At 36.9% G+C, this 17,561-nt stretch overlaps 1 protein-coding gene across 3 annotated transcripts in view; it reads left to right on the top strand.

Annotated features, from left to right (window-relative positions):
- The window catches only part of SHPRH (SNF2 histone linker PHD RING helicase), a 95,311-nt gene extending 78,308 nt beyond the window's left edge, over window positions 1–17,003 (top strand). For 2 of the 3 annotated variants that reach the window (XM_042940017.1, XM_042940019.1), the window contains exons 26-30: window positions 7,518–7,610; window positions 8,431–8,517; window positions 9,270–9,448; window positions 13,743–13,823; window positions 15,032–15,245. In XM_042940017.1, coding sequence (XP_042795951.1) covers window positions 7,518–7,610; window positions 8,431–8,517; window positions 9,270–9,448; window positions 13,743–13,823; window positions 15,032–15,128 — 537 coding nt within the window. In that variant the 3' untranslated portion in view covers window positions 15,129–15,245. Of the gene's footprint in view, window positions 1–7,517; window positions 7,611–8,430; window positions 8,518–9,269; window positions 9,449–13,742; window positions 13,824–15,031; window positions 15,246–16,138 lie in introns of those variants that run through there. The other variant, XM_042940018.1, reaches the window with a different exon arrangement.
- Window positions 17,004–17,561: the final 558 nt, after the last annotated feature.

The raw sequence follows: 17,561 nt of genomic DNA, 5'->3' as shown, positions 1-17,561 counted from the left end.
AGGTCACCTATATGACTTCTGGTAACACACATAGATTTTCTTACTTAGAATACTAGCCGGAGACCGTAGACAGTATATGCTCTCTCCTCACTTTACAGTATGCGGAAATTAGCGCATCTCTTCCTCTTTCAATGTTCCTTCTCTGTTCCACATCCTAATTTCTGTTACAGTATCATAAACCTTTTATTACCTAATTGTAGATATGTCTTCCATATCAAAGAAAGTCAGTAAATAGTGAACAATATTTTCACTGTGGAACCAGGTAGAGTGATTGAAGACATGTGGAAAGGAATATAATTCTAATCCTGTAGATTTAAAATTTGCTTTTCAAAGAAAAACCTTCCAAGCACCCCAGTCTAATGAAACTTCGAACTTTTTTCTAGAAATCTTCCTTAATTTCTGTGTCAACTTCATCTGGCACCAATATCCATGTAATCATTGTAATATTCTTTTTTTCACTGTGCTATACTGCTTCAAGAAATTTTAGCAGGATGAGTGTGTAAATGGCAAATTTCAAAAAATGACTTCAATTTTACTTCACTATAAAGTGATAAGTGACTGACAGCACTCTTTGATGTAAGACATGATTGCAAATGTTTCACATAAACCAGTGTGTATGTATTTCACATATATGGAATACATATAATACATGTAAAATCTCTAAAGATATGCCCTGTGTGTTGACATAAAGTAGTCTCTAAACATGAATATTCTCTCTAATGTTTGATGAGAAATAAGACTGAGTGCATTCATCATCTCCACTGTTCGACTTTTTTCTGATGTTCTTCAGGACCCAGCAGCCACTTTAGCCCTTAATTCTACTAATGGAGCAAACCATGACCATGAGAATCCATAGATATTGCAGAGAAAAGTGGGAGATGAATGTGGAGAGATTACATAAATAGAATATAGAGGGGCTCAAGGGAGAAAGGCAAGACTGATGACAAAGGAATATAATACAAAGCAATAATAACTCTCCAGTCATAGAACACTAGTTTTATTTATATTAAATCAAGTGCAAGTAGCACGTTGCTGCTGTACTAGGGAGATCTCCTGTCTGTTCTCCTTCCTTTCCTACCTTCCCTAAATAAGGATTCTCAGCAACAGGAAATGGATGTGAAGGGAATAGACTAAAGCCAACCACTGCATATGTTCTACACCATACTCAAGAATTTTACCTGTTCCCGCCCCTTTCCCCAGTAATAAGACTTCAGACAATGAAAAGCAGTATTTCACTCTAAGAATGACTTGGTGAGATATTTAATCACATTCTTGAGGGGAAGGGTTGATCAAAGTCTAAGTCAGATACTCCTTGGTTACTTTATTATTAGAATTCTTTCAGGGCACCTGGGTGGCTCAGTCGATTAAGTGTCCAAGTTCAGCTCAGGTCATGATCTCACAGTTCGCAAGTTCAAGCCACGCCTCAGGCTTTGCTGATACCTCGGAGCCGGATTCTGTGTCTCCCTGTCTCCCTGCCCCTCTCCTCACACTATCTCTCAAAAATCAACATCAAAAAGAAAAAAAAAAAAAAAAAGAATTCTTTCAATCTAGTGAATATATGATAAAGAAACAAAAGTGAGTTTTCCATCCTTTTAACACATGTAACAAATTTTAATTCAAACTTTAGGTTCTCAGAATTTTAAAACAGGAACCTAAGACTATAGGGCTTCCTTACTCCATTGAATTTTAACTCTGTGATGAAAATAAGCTAGTTGCACCTACTTAGAGTAGATAAGAGGTACATGACATTTCTGATCTTTAGTTATGCTACTAGACAACTTCTAAGCCAGACTTCATAAGAAATAGTCTTTGTTGGCCTTTGGTGCAAATGGGTATCTGCTATGTTTTCATTGCCTTGACATCCTACCCAAAGTCTAGAACTTTTAACTTTGCAGTTTATTTTCCAGAAAGTGAAAGTCCTCCTGTATATGTAGTTTAGAGACCTTATTTGATTTTGTTGATTAAATTACAAGCAAGGGAACAAAGATTTTCATAAAGAACATTTTGTGATTCTTTTGCTGTAAAGAAGAAAAATCCCATCCTTTTTCTTCATTAACTGTTATAATACTCTTGGCTGCTTATCTCATGAGTGGAACACCAGGAAAGGTACTGACTTGATCTGACTGGTGGTACTTTGTATGTCTCCCATCCTGGCTCTCCAGTTGATCTTAGAACTAGTGCCTTAGGGAGAGCAACCACGAAGATAAGGTCAAGGGAAGGCAGGGGACAGACGATGTATCTTTACTCCAAAGCTGGGCCTTCATCACTGATGTTTCAGAAACTTGATCAAAGCCAAGCATTGATCACAAAGTCAGGTTTGGTGGATATGTATCTGGAAAAACCGAAGAGACTATCAAGAAAGAATGGTAATGAGAAAAGGGACAAAAATTTCCAAAGAGGACAAAGGTGCTTATAATGTAACTTTATCAACCTAATATATTAAGTGATCTAGTAGTCTTGCAGGATTTCTCTCTCCATGTACCCTCCTCAAGAATACATATTCCAACCTATCTTTGCATCTGTATATTTACTGATATAGCTAAAAAATAATAAAATAAAAATAAAAAATAAGCCAAGTTAGATTGAGGCTGCCATTTTACCTGGCTTGAGAATATTCATACTTTGTTAACACCTTGTGTAAGGATAGATTGGTGTCCACATCGCCTCATCCTTATCTCTTTTGTGCCTCTTCTGTGATCCCCTCCAGGCTTGCCTGTCATATAACCCATCCCCTTCTTTTTGTTTTTACCTTTTTTAACAGATTTATTTTCTGTAGCTGTGGCAACATTGAATAGTCTTCTCAGAAACTGACAGATTTGAGCCAAAGTTCATTTATGCATTTGAGACAGAAACATTAAAAAGAGTAGTAGAGGGTCGACTGGGTGGCTCAGTCGGGTAAGCATCCGACTTTGTCTCAGGTCATGATCCAGTCATGGGTTTGAGCTCTGCATCAGTCTCTGTGCTGATAGCTCAGAGCCTGGAGCCTGCTTCGGATTCTGTCTCCCTCTCTCTCTGCCCCTTCCCCACTCATTCTCTGTCTGTCCCTCTCTCTCAAAAATAATCATTTTAAATAAATAAACAAACAAATAAATAAGTAGTAGAATATGTGTAGTACTCATTAAGACAGTATAATAAAACATTCACTTAAATTGCACCCAGGCCAAACCAGCAGTATAAACCATCTTTTTTGTTTTCCTCTGTATTCTGTAACTTGCATTAGACTGTATATTTGGGAGAGTAACAGAGTGTATCTTTTGATCTTTGTATATCCAGTGCCTAATATAGTTCTTGGAATTTTTGTTGAATAAATAAATGAATGATTTGAATAATCAATATGAACTGACTTTAAATGTTGGAGGGACTTGAGTTACGAGGAAAATGCAGAAGAAAGTCTGCCCTGTCTCTTTGTTCACTTCCATTGACTTTGCTCTAAGAACAACCATGGTCTTTTCAGTATTATTTTGGGACTCTTGCTTTTTCATTTGGAAGTAAAAAGCACAAGCAGGAAAGAGAAGAAAAGTTCACGAATCAGGGCATAATGTAGTGGGAATCTGAGATTCTAAAGATTGAAAATAAAAGACTACTGGGGTTGCCAACTTTATTAACCTCTCCTGTAGCTCCTGATAGTTCAGTTAAAAAAAAAAAAAAATTTTTTTTTAGTGTTTATCAACCTATATAATGAAATGGTACCACCCTCCAGTTGCAGGCTTCTTTTTTAAGACCAGTTCCAGTGATTTCATTACCTAGTATCTAATACAGAATCCACCTAGAGCCTGCTTTGTGCTAGATCAAATCCCCCCTGTCTTTCTTGACTGCTTTTGTCTGAGTCTCTAGCTAGTATAGGTGGGAAAGCCAGAGATTAATCGCAAGATTTGATTTGCCTATTGTTGATCATTCTGAACCAATAAAAACTACGTTGGGAGTTTTAAATTGTATTCTAACCCCCTTTTAATTTTATTTACTCATTTTTTTACTCAGCATATTTGGTATTGAGAAGCCTATATGTAAATTTTTTTTTTTTTTTTTTTTTTTTTTTTTTTTTTGCGTTAAATAAGCTGACTGAGTGTATACTGTTTACAAAGGATGATGCCAGGCTCTAGGTGATATAAAAGTAAATGCCATTTGGTCCTTGTCTTCAAACAGTATATTGACTGATACTGACAAGTGTTCTATACTCTGAGATATGATATAATATCATATGAAGTCGTATTATATAGAACCATGACAATGGCACCTGGCTGGTAAGCATGTGACTCATAATCTCAGGGTCATTAGTTCAAGCCCCACATTGTGCATGGAGCCTACTTAAAATAAAAAATAAAAAAAGAACCATGACAGGGCAATTAATTGAGGAAAAAGCTGCTCTTCTCCAAATAAAATCTCTCATCTTTCCCTTATGAAAGACTAAGTAAATGTCAAGCATAGAAGAATCTAATAAAAGAATAAATCAAAGAACACCTCGTTTTTAAATCCAGTGGTCATTCATCAAACATTTGTGAGTTACTGTAACTAATGTGTATTAATATAGCACTTTTGTTGACATTAGTGCATTTAACACAACTGTGAACTACATACAGAGAGGTTGGAAAACATTTACAACATAAATTTAGCATGTACAATATATGAGAGGTCGTACAAATCAGTAAGAAATGAAAACTTAGTTTTTTTTTTAATTGGCAAAGGATATGAGTACAGTTCACAGAAGAGGAGTTCTAAATAGCCAATTAATGATATTCAAATTCACCCTTGGGAAATGTAGACTAAATAAAAATTTGACCCCTCATCTCACCTATCAGACTGGCAAAAAATTAAATTTTAACAAGCATGCAAAGAAGGAAGTATTTTTAACTGTTGGTTGTTAAAACTTCCAGCATTTTTAGAGGGCAATTTGATATACCAAAATCTACCGAAATCCAAGTATCTAATTAAAGTTCTTTGAGCCTCTGACCAACAATTAATTCTGCTTTGAAATGCCTATCCAACAAAGTACTCGCACATGTACCCAAAGCTGTAAGCACAAGGATCATTAAAGTACTGTTTATAATAGCCAGAAAGAATGCATTAAATGTGAAGCCTAATGTGTACTGAACAAGAACCCTAAATGTATACTGATAAGCAAATGTTTAATAAATTGTTGTACCCTAAATATTGTGCAGCCATTGAGGTCAGGTAAATATAAAGGTCCTACGTGAATAGATTGCTAAGATACAATGTTAAGTGAAAATGCCATTTTATAAGACATATATACAAATATTTTGGAGTATGTATGCATTTTTATGTAGGCTTCTAAAATGCCTAAGTCTAAATTATCTAAAATGTGCCTGTGATAAATCTAGTAGGTAAGGTAGAAACCAGATCCTTATCTAACTTCTATTCAGTTTTTCTCCTACAGTTTATTGCGTTTCTCTGTTAACTTTTTAGCTCAGTAATCCTTCATTGTTCATAGTATTTTCTTTTCATTTAGCAACAAATTAGGAATTGTTATTGAAATAAACTCAACATATCCTCTCGTGACTTGAGGCAACATTTTCAGTGACCATTTATGATAAATGTCTTCAAGTAGTCTAAAACATGAATCTTTCATCTTGACAGAAACTACCTTAACATATTGGCCTCACATAAGGATTTTGCATTTATTGGATTTGGGTTTTTTTCATTATGCAGGACCTGCATGCTCAAACCAAAACCTGCCAATATATGTGGGCCACCCACTTCTTCCTCTATTGTTCTCATTCTCAGTAGCCACTTTCTATCCATCTGGAAGGAAAGGGTATTAAGGTAGTCTCACTTCCCATGTAGCTTTTTGCCAAGCAGAGTTTTGGATTTCTTAGACTTCCTTATTATTCTTCTTTAATAGTGGAAGTAACTGGACTAGGACCAAATGGTTCCAAGCTGTGACGTTTGCAAGGGCTCATTGAGAGCTACCACCGAACTGGCCAAACTTTGATCAAAGCGAATGTTCTGGTCTTTTCCTTCAGAGAGTTAGCACTCCGGTTTAGAATGTTGCTTATAGAAAATTATTATGTTTTCTTTTGAACTTTTCATAAAAAGCAGCTTAATAGATGGAAGGTTTCATAGTTATCATGATATTTCACTTGAAAATATTTTTGAACACGAGACCTTGCAAGGATATGGATTTTTCTGTCTAAGCTCGTTAAACACTCACTTTATGCTGATTTCCTGTTTTCTCATATTTGAGATAATTTTGCTCTTGTTTAAGACAGTTTTTAGACTGAAACAGATCCCTTCTATTTTTTAACCCTTCGAGTATAATTGACAATCTGCAAACTTTTAAGTATAATTGAAAATCTGCATATGTAGACTTGGGATTTTGATACTAGAATTTTAAAACTTCTCTAATTCTGTCTTGCTGACTTAAAAATGCTATGCCTTTCTTTCTTGATCTGTTCATATATTTTACCTTTGAGTGTCTCTGTGTAAAAGCGGTGAGTGGAGTCGGTTTACTCTTTTTGGTTAGCTCTGCGCCCTTATGGGATTATCTGTGTCATTATAGTGCTCATATGTAATGTCTTAGAAAGATAATAAGGTATTGAGTGCTCTTTGCCAGGTTTGAGTTCAATGTTATACATGTATTTTCTCATGTAACCATCACAGCAATCTTTGGAAATAGGTAAAATTATTCCTGCTTGACAGATGATGAAACTATGGCTCAGAAAGGGTAGTCTGTATAACTAGCGAGATGCAGAACTGGCTGTTGAATTTAGATTTACCACGTTCAGAATCCCGTGCCCTTAATTTCTTCATGTCATGCCATCTCCCAGAGCATTCCAGGAGGAAGTTTCTCTATGAAGGCCATAAAAACACTGGCTCATTTCCTCATTTTGTTATTTCCCCATTTTTATTTTTGCATTTTTATACTTTTATGATGGAAATGGTTCCAGAAGATGCAAAAACCACTTGTTGAGTGTTTATCTAGCTTTGTGGAAATCTGCTGTCCAGGTGGCTGTCATTTGTACCTCTGTCCCTGTCCTTTGTAATTCCCTTGCAAGAAAGGATTCTTCGCAGTTTGCTTGCATTGGAATTTGATTCATTGTATTCTTAACATTTCTAATGCTGTAATATCTGTATAAATATGTATATTTACATAAAGTATATATTTAAATATGTATATTTATATATATATATACCTTATATCCATGTAAATATAGAGTGTTTTCTATATCAATTCTGCTTATCTAAAATAACAAAATCTTGCAACTACAAAACCTAACGACTTTAACCTAAGAATCTTCTCTTTAGGATCGTATCACTTATAACTTCCTGGTGTGTTTCATATTCGAATTTTCCCTGGGTGTAAATTCTATAACTTCTACAATTTGAGGCTAAAGAAAACTTCCAGCAAATATAGAATAAAGAAGAGTAGACACATATGTACCTGATAGTTTGTTTTGATGCACCTGTAGTTTTGGTAATAAAAGTGTCTTATATTGGTTTTCCTTTCCATTATAAACTAGACTTAATTTGGCAGTGACGTGTTTTCTTCTTTGTGTTCAAAGGGCAGCCATTCTACCAAAGTGGAAGCTGTGGTCAGAACTCTGATGAGAATCCAGCTCAGAGACCCGGGCGCTAAAGCACTGGTCTTCTCAACGGTACAGTCAACCATGTTCTTCCTTGGTCTTGGCTCACACTGGCTTTCTGGCTCTAATCAGCTTATATCTGAGAGTTCATGTTTAGTGTTTACCCTCATATAGTAGAGATTTAGAATTACTGTTAGATTTTCCATGTTCATGTTTTATTTTCCCATGTCCATAGGATAGAATTATTTTTAGAGGAATTTGGTGATGCTTCACAAGGCAATTTCTACAGCTACACGTCCTGTTTGTGGCTTATGGGGATATTCTGGTATTAATATGTTAAAAATGAGAACCTATAACCTTGAAAGTCTCATTTCACAAATGAAATTGGTTGTTTAAGAAAAAATCTGCTGAATAAAATATTGAGTAAAGGGGCGTTCACTTTTGAATGTCCCCTCTCTGTAAAAAGAGCATTCATACTATTCTTCCTTTCTGTTCTTATATTCTAATAATTAAATTTTTGCCTGCTGCTCATTAAAAAAAATATATCATGAGTAAAAATTCTAGTTTTCATTTGTAAAAGGTAAGCAACTACATCCGTTAAGCACTCCATTATTTATTTGATATTATTTCTCTTTATCTTAACTTCATTTCCCAAAGACAGTCATGTTTTTTACCCTGTCTTTAACCAGCATTTGATCTCAAACAAACAAACAAACAACCAAAAACGCTACCATTTTGATAGAACTAAATACTATTGATGGTACTACATTTGAAGATTTTTTTTTCTGAATTCTGAGGTACAAAAGTTATTTTCATTTAGTCCCTTTTCAACTCCTTTTTATGTGAAAGCTATGTGTAAATATTTGTTTTCTTATTGTTTTATGCGTTCTAGTGGCAAGACGTATTAGATATTATTTCAAAAGCCCTCACTGACAACAACATGGAATTTGCTCAGATCAGCCGTGTTAAGACATTTCAGGTATGTCAGGAAGATTTTACTTGCGTTTGGGGAGGTGGGGATTTAGTTGCAAATTTAAACTGCTGCGAACTAGGTTACTTCCATTTATTGTCTTCTGTAAGGGTTTGAGTTATTGATTATAAAATTAACATTCAAAAGCAAAGTGGAGAAACTAATTAATTTTCTATCTGTTCAGTTATACCTATAGCAAGATCATTTTTTTCTTTTTTAAGATCTTCTGATTTGAGGGTGTTGGCTTTAATAGAGGAGACAGCCTGTGATTCACCTTTTGAATGGACAGGGCCATCATACCAGGATTAAGTTCTCAAGACACTGCATCAGGCAAACTATATGGCCCAAGTACCTTACATGACACTCAGCATGACAGGCACACACCCTGAGAGTCAAAAAACAAAAAGACCAAGTGAAAATGTAGCAGATTTCATACCTCTGACCTCATCCTCACTCTTAACACATTCCTTCTCTCTCTCTTTCCTGGAAGCTCATGTAGTTTAATCTGTATCCATCACATACATGTATCTTTTGCCTCCACCGTATCGCAGTGAACAAGAGGGCTTATGTGATACTTTTCCTCATGAAGTCAAACAACAAGTTTACATTTTCTAAAATTAATAATTTTACATTTACTTGTCTTAATTATGACATTTCACAATGACCTGGATACCACTAGTCTTCTTTAATATGAGCTATAATATACCGCTCTTATTTTTAACTGATGCAGCTAAAATTTAAATGTACCTTTCTTTTTTTAGGAGAACCTCTCAGCATTTAAACATGATCCCCAAATCAATATTTTGCTGCTGCCCCTGCACACAGGTTCTAACGGATTAACTATCATTGAAGCAACTCATGTTCTCTTGGTGGAGCCCATTTTGAACCCTGCCCACGAGCTTCAGGCCATTGGGAGGGTACACCGAATTGGACAGACCAAGTAAGGACTAAAATTAACATCACTTACTTTTGCTTCGAGTTTTTAAGATACAAATCAGTGTTTAAGCTCTTCATTTATGTTCATTAAACCTATTCATTAATTATTTCCTTATGTATTAAATTTTCCAAGTATCATTATATGACCAACAGACGTCTTGCGATTTCCAGCCCTCCCTACTCGAGCAAATCCCAAATTCTCCCAGATTTTTGTCTTCAAACTCTACCCTGATCACTTTACCAAAACAGTTTCTTAAAATATTTAAGACAGCTGCAGAGTTGAAGATATCCGTTGTGACTTTGAGAAGAATTGATTTTTGATTGTCTAAAGTAGCCTGTATTTAAAAGAAGGCAGATCTCATTCATGACCCCTTTTTAAATTCTTCCCCTTAAGGGGGCGCCTGGGTGGCTCAGTCGGTTGGGCGTCCCACTTCGGCTCAGGTCATGATCTCGCGGTCTGTGAGTTCGAGCCCCACGTCGGGCTCTGTGCTGACAGCTCAGAGCCTGGAGCCTGTTTCAGATTCTGTGTCTCCCTCTCTCTCTGACCTTCCCCCGTTCATGCTCTGTCTCTCTCTGTCTCAAAAATGAATAAATGTTAAAAACAAAATTTTTTTTTTTTTTAATTCTTCCCCTTAGGGAAAGACAGTCCCATAGGTCCACTCTGAGAAATAATTATATTTAGTTTAGACCCAAAGCAAACCTAATAGTGAATACTATGTAATATCTACTACTTTTATTCAAATATTAGAATAGAAAACTACCCTTCATAAGACCTCTTAGATGTATTACCTCCTAGATATTAGATGCCTTGAATATTTAGAAAAAATCCATACTGAGTACTCATTAAATAAATGTTGATTGAGCAGCAACTATATGTCATGCATTATTCTAGATACTGAAGACTCAAACTGAGTAAGACATAACCTACTCCCCCAAGGAAATCACTGTGTAGTACCAGAAACAGAAGATTCGACATACTGCAGTAGAGTGTGCAAAAATACATTAGAAGTACCGTGTAACAAAAGGGGCTGATCGGCTGTGCCTAGAAAGTCACAGAAGGCTTCATTGGGTTGAGTCTTGAAGAAATAATTATTTCAACGTTGGGCTAGAAAAGGCTGATCTCACAACCAAAGAGAGTTGCATGTGCAGGAACACAGAGCAGATAAACGCCATGATATTCCTAGGAACTGGAAGGAGTTTGGGATTGCTGGAGTATAGAGCCTGCGGAGAGGAGTGGCAGGGGATCTGATCTTATGTGCCCTACTCAAAACACTGAAGGGCCTTGTAAGCAATAGCCAAGAGAGCAAATGAGGGCTTTTAACTTTTAGCAGGCAAGAGACATGTTCATCAAATAAACCCTTAGTAAAATATGGCAAGGTAACATAACTGATAAATGCATGCTTATTCTAAGCCCTGTTGAGTATCATTTAAAATGCAGTTATGTCTTATTATGTTGTTTTTTTGGTTTGTTTTTTCTTACACTTTTAAACATTGACTTCTCGTGTTTTCAGTGTTTTCCAAGGCATAGACTAGACGCAGCTCATATGTAAGACCACAGTCTAAAAAGACTGTTCAACACTACTTGACTCATCTTACTATGCTTCCCTAGTAAATAGATTTTTCCACTTTCTGAAGAGATGGTCTTAAAAGTCTTCTGTATCTTCCTGCTCCCCACTGATGGCAGCCTTGCCTCACATGTGCAAAACAGATACCTAAGATTTGAAGCATCTCATCTTTCCATCACCAACCTGAGCAGTCTGCCTGCATCGGTACCCACATACCTCCTTCAGCAAATTGTCATTGAGCACCTTCTGTGTGCCAGGCACTGTTCTAAGTATTTGAGATGCCCTTGTGGAACTTAAATTCTAGTTATAAGACAGCCGGTAGAGAGATGGTAAACAATAAGCAGAAGTAAAACATCTACTAAGTTAGGAGCTGGAAAAGTAAAGCAGGGTAAGGAGGATTAAGGGGGCATTGGCTGGGCAGGATGGCATGCAATATTTTTATGGAGAAGTTAACATCTGAACAAAGAGTTGAAAGAGATGTGAAAGTCATGCAGGTGTCATGGAGAGTAATATTCACGTAGAAAGCACACTCAGTGCAAAGACCCTAAGTCAGAGGTGTGCTGGGTACATTTGAGGAATAGCGAGGAGCCAGGGTTGCTAAAAAGTAGAATAAGCAAAGAGGAGAGAAGTAGGAGATGAAGTCAGAGAGCCGGTAGGGGAGGAGATGGTCTGATTTGAGTGTAAGAGAGAATAGGGTTTTATTTATTTATGAACAAACACTTATCTAACACAGAGGGGTTAAGTCACTTGTCCAAGATCACATAGCTAGCAAAAGTGGTGGCGGGTTTCAAACAGCTGCTCTGCCTCCCCAGTCCGTGCTTGTAAGCACAGCACACAGCTGCCTCTGCATTGCTGGTAGGACTTGCAGCAACGTTTATTTATTAGAGAAACAGAGAGAGACAGAGCATGAGCATGGGAGGGACAGAGAGAGAGGGAGACACAGAATCTGAAGCAGGCTCCAGGCTCTGAGCTGTCAGCACAGAGCCTGACGCGGGCTCGAACTCACAAACCTCGAGATTATGACCTGAGCTGAAGTTGGAAGCTTAACCGACTGAGCCACCCAGGCACCCTGGTAGGACTCGTATTTTGAGCAGTTTTGCTGCAAAGAGCAGAGAAAAGGAAGAGTATGAGATCAAGAGGGGTTTTTTGTTGTTGTTGTTTTTCCTTTCATATGGGAGAAATAAAGGAATGGTTCATTAAAGACAGAAACAACTAGTAAAGCAAGAGAGGAGAGAGTGTAAAACAACGCTCAAGTGCAGCATTGGTCGTAGGTGGGCATTGGGATGTTTCCTCAGTAGCAAAAAGCAGGAAGGCACGGTATGTTCCCTCCCTTCTGTCACAGCCAGAGGAATATCCCTTTTCTTTCAAAAGCCAGCCTTTCCACCTGTCGTGGGTGCCATCCGTTCTCCTACTCTCTCAAGGGCATTCCTCTTGTAACACATGACCACATAAATATGTCTTAGTATCACCCATCTGTAGAAACACTCCCCTGCATTCCACCTCCATCCACTTCCTTACCCCTCCGCTCTCGGCCTTTCTGGTGGGATTTTGGTCCTCACCGTGCCACCAAAATAAGGTTTCAAAATGCTATTAATGACCTACTTCTTGCCAGTGGTCCCTGAGGGCTCTTTTTTTCTCATCTATGCTTCCTAAATGAGTTCATCCAGTCGTAGAGCTCTAAGTAGCACTTAAGTGCTGATGACTCTCAGACGCATGTCCCCGGTCCAGACATGCCCCTTCAGCTCCCGTCTCAGACCCACACACCCAGTTCTGCCACTTCACACATATCTGGACTCCACCTCCCCTTGGATACCTAGCTTATGGAAAACTCCAGTTTCCCATAGGCTGTGCTCCCACCCACCCCAAGCCCTCCCCATCTTATAGTCTGCCTCTCTCATGTGTAGTTTCTCAGACCAGAGGTCTAGGACTCTTCCAGATTTGTTTCTTTGTCCACACCATCACTGAAGTCTTGCCAGCTCTATCTGCCAGCTCTGTCTTGCCAGATACTCCAAATCTTCTGCTATGTACTGTTGCCACTGACCCAACCAGCGTACAGCCCACCCCTTACCTGGACTCTTACAGAACTCCTTAACTTTTGCTACCTAATAGTTCATCCCCCATGCAGGAGCCAAAGAGATGTCTAAAGTATAAGCGAGTGCAAATGAAATCACGCCTAAAACCCATGGATGGCTTCCCCCCATAACCACAATAAAAATCCAGATTCCTGCCATGTCCCTCCAGACCCTACACGATCTGGTCCCTGCCTACCTCTGCAATCTCACTTCCACTCTCTACCCCGACATTACAGTACCCTTCCGCCACGCCAGCCTTCTTTGTGCCCTTCAGACGTTTTAGGCTTGTTTCAAGCGTGTTTCAAGAGCTTGCATTTACTTATTGTTTCTTCTGTTTGGATGCTCTTCCTGCTTCTCCTTTGCTGAGTGGCCGCCTTCCCATCGGTCATATTTTAACTCATATGTCTCAGCTGCCTTGTGTCATTATCTGTACCATCTGATTTATGTGTTTATTGTGTGTCTCCCCTTGTTCGAATGTCAGTTCATTAAGGCTAGTTTGTTTTATTCACCACTGACCGCCACCCCCCCCCCCAGCACACTGATGAGTACCTGCCAGGTGGCACTAAGTGACTGATGAATGTAGCATATAATATGTGAAATCATGTTTGTCCTAATTAGTTTTAAGATGTTTTTGAATGTATCATTGTTATGTACCTTCTAGACCTACTATTGTACACAGATTCTTAATTAAGGCAACAATAGAAGAAAGAATGCAAGCCATGCTGAAAACTGCTGAGAAGAGGTAGGTAACGCTTTATCCAAGCCCCTGGGCATTTCCTGTTTACATGATGTCCTGTGAGTGTTTGGGACTTCTTCACTTAGATGACCACCTAGTCAACCAAAAAATATTAAGTGCAAATACTTTTTAAAAGCAAGATGGGACATTTTACCCCGTGTAAAATGTCCCAGTTAATGCTCTGGCATCCTATATTTGATTTAATTTGTTAATAGGGATTGTAATGTATAAAAATATTTAAACGTCCTACTTTTCTTTGCCGTATTGGATTACTTTTTAAGGAAATCTATCTTTATGCCCCACCTGACAGCCTTAGTCTGGTATCTGTGAAAGGAAACTTACAGTGTTTCTTTATACATCACACATCTTAGTTACATACACACAGGAAGATCTGGACTTAAAACTCAGCTGGGAATTGGGAGATTAGTTCCAAAGGCACAACGGAAGCAGAGAGACCCGGGTAGCCTTAATTTTAAAAACTTAACTTTAGAATTATAAAACTTTCTAATATTGATTCTATAATTTCCTATAAACTCATTTTGAAAATACAAACCAGTGGCTTACTACATCCTTATGAAATAGGTATGGTTGGAAGATACAAAAGAATAATTGCCCTAGAAGGGATGTCTCTACAGAGGTAGTGTGCATAGCAAAGAAACCATTTGAAACCAGAAGTTTCCTTCCATCTGTGGTTTAATGGGAAGGGAAGATTCTGCCATGAAAGCTGTTTGCATCAGACATGAAGGCTTTTTGTTCATGTTTCCATGTGGAACAGAATTCAGTGATTATAGTTAAGCCACTTAAATGACATACCAGTTAGAAGAGCTGTTGAAATTCTCTTGAAATACACTAACTTTTGATAGTAAGAAGGTAAATTGTAAGGTGAGAGCCTTCGTAGCTGTTGGCATGGGTTTTATTTCTTTGTTTTATTAATCATGGAGAGAAAAGACATTTTATAACAAAGCCTGAAAATACTGTATGGAAGTCTTCCCGAATTTTGACAAGAAGTAATAATGATCCTGTCACCAACCTTCTACTCAGAGTTTCTGGACTTACAAACACTTATCAACAAATACGGTTTTACATTATAAGGATATTATATTCTTATCTCATAATGTCTTAGATTATTACAGGACTAGAGCAAAATATAAGGCAAATATAATCATTTATTCCTTGGTTTCTTTCTGACTCTGCTCACTTGGAAAATCCTGCAGTCACACGAACTCATCGGTGAAGCATCCAGAGGCCTCTGTCTTAACCTTGGCTGATCTGGCAGACCTGTTTACCAAAGAAACTGAAGAACTTGAATGAAGTACACTTGATTCAATCCACAGACTTTAATGTATTTAAATTTTTTCATAGCTTATAGAGCAAAGTTATAAGTAAAAACTCCAGTAGATGTCAGTAAATACACTGTTCTTCATTGAATGAATTTCTTTCTTTTTTTTAGTTGTACAGTGTCCTAGTAGTTACTGAGTCCTTTCCAATATCTTGTTTCCAAAAGATCTATAAAGATTTTTAATTTTACACTCCTAATAAAACATTTATTTTTTGCCGCAAAGAATATCTGTATCTGATAAGGCAAGGGAATTAAGAGAGGTAACGTGTACTCTTTTTTTTTTTTTTTTTTTATAGGATCAATCTTAAAAAGAGTTGGAGGAAGGGAAAAAAGTAAACTGATCTGGTTTTATATGACCTAGTATATCTGACCCACATAAATCTCAGTTTTGGAAGGGCCTTCGGTATCTTTAGCACATGATTCACCAATATCTTGCTAGTAGTATTTAAAGTACATGGTGAATTATATTACCTCCTAGTTATTTGAGTAGTTTTAGACTGTAACTCCATGCATAGTAACTTTACAGTAATACAACTCCTAACAATAAGTTAATATTAGGCAAGTAATTCCTTTCTCTGTGTGTTGCTACTAACAATTGAAACATTGAACACTTCTTATTTCTATGATGTGTTAGGTAGTGTCAGCGTAAGCAGTGAACTTTAGCATTTTAAGTATATTCATATTTACCGTAAAATGATCTAAACTGCTTTCTCTACTTTTAATTTGTCTTATCGTTAAGTTTTTACTTGTTTTAAGATCGATGTGTCTGTAAATATTGCAAGTTTTATAATTTTAGTTCTTAATCATTATAACATGGAAATTATGGCAGGGTTTTGTGGGGGTTTTTTAGTTTTTTTTGTTTTGTTTTTTATCATTATTACACTGATGTTTTGGGTTCTTTTCCTTTCCCGTGTTCTTGGGAAACTAGACTTTTAACCACTGGTATCTAACTTTGTGATAATTTGTTATTTTATTTCACTAGGACTTCTCTCAAGGACTAGTATTTGATCTTTGGAACAAGAGAATGTCATATTTACATAAGCAAATAATTGCAACTGATAACAACTGAGTGTTTCTTCTTCTGTGAAGAATTAATGGACTTTGAAGTCACTAAAGAAGGAGTAGCTTGTTTTATCCTAGCCATTTGATGTAATACAGAGGTTCTTGTTTTGTTTTCTTTGAGCCTTCAGAGTTTTAAATGACCCTCAGGACTCATTAGCTCCTACTCAGCTGCCCAGAAAACTGTAATAGAAATATCCCTTATATCATATTTGTCCAAGAAGCTTTGGTGCTTAGTTAAGGTGCATTTTCTTATTCTAGGTTTATAGGGTGACATAATTCAACTGAAGAAAACACACACATGTTTTTGGTGCTTATTCCTCAGTTGAAGGAAGATATGCATCAATTCTTTTATATGAAATTAAACAAAACTATTATTTTTGTAGCTCTTTACATATTACAAAGAGCTTTCCTATACATTCACATTCAGCTTTAATTTGCCCAATAATCCTGTGAAGTTGATGTAACTATTATCATTCCTGTTTTGAAGTTGGAGAACCAAGGTTCAGAAATACAGAGAGCCATGCTTGTGACACGTAGCAAGGAAGCAGTGGAACCCAGGTCCCCTACTCCAAATCTCATGGTCTTTCTGTAAATCCTGTGTCATACTGAGATTCAGAAGGCCCATGGTTGTAATTTAATGATGAGCATGTTTCAGTATTTCTGTTTGTTTCCTAGTATTCCTTTTTGAGCTAAAGTTTTAGGGAAAACAATTTGATATGCTTCAATTTTGTAAAAAAAGAAAAAATATATATATATAAATATACCTATCTGTATTAGAAAAAAAAAAACCGTTCTTATTTATTTCTGTAAGATATCATTAATTAAATAAATATTTTAGTGGAAATTGAAACTTGGGGATTTATTAATTTCCGAGCCGCAGAACATACACTATGTTTTTTGTTTTGGTCTCTCAACAAAAGATGTCAAAATTGTTTATACTATAGAATTCCATATTTTATAGACATTTATTTCCTCAAAACAGTTGTGGAAATTCTTCCAGACAGTTGTTCAAAAGAAATACATATTTAATCCCCACGTCTTCTTGGCTGCAAGCAAAGGGCTTTTTTGCTTCCATCCTCTTTCATTTTATATTTTCTAAACTATCACTGTGCTCACAATAGTTGTTCTTTAGTGGGTGCTGTACTAATGAACCAGTGAGAAAAAATGAGGTAGTACCAATCCTTAAAGAGCTTAAACGTATTTGGATCTGAGGAAGCATGAATCCAAGTGAGCTTGTTAGGACTGAAAAGATAGAGTTACATACAGTGCCTAATTCCATAATCTTTTGTTCAAACCCAGATAGCTTTGCTATGTTTATTGCAGCTTCAGCTTTTCTCTTTGCA

The sequence above is a fragment of the Panthera leo genome, chromosome B2 (genome assembly GCF_018350215.1).
Source record: "Panthera leo isolate Ple1 chromosome B2, P.leo_Ple1_pat1.1, whole genome shotgun sequence".
Taxonomy (NCBI): domain Eukaryota; kingdom Metazoa; phylum Chordata; class Mammalia; order Carnivora; family Felidae; genus Panthera; species Panthera leo.
Note: the sequence above shows the minus strand (reverse complement) of the source record. Positions and strands in the feature narration are given on the sequence as shown.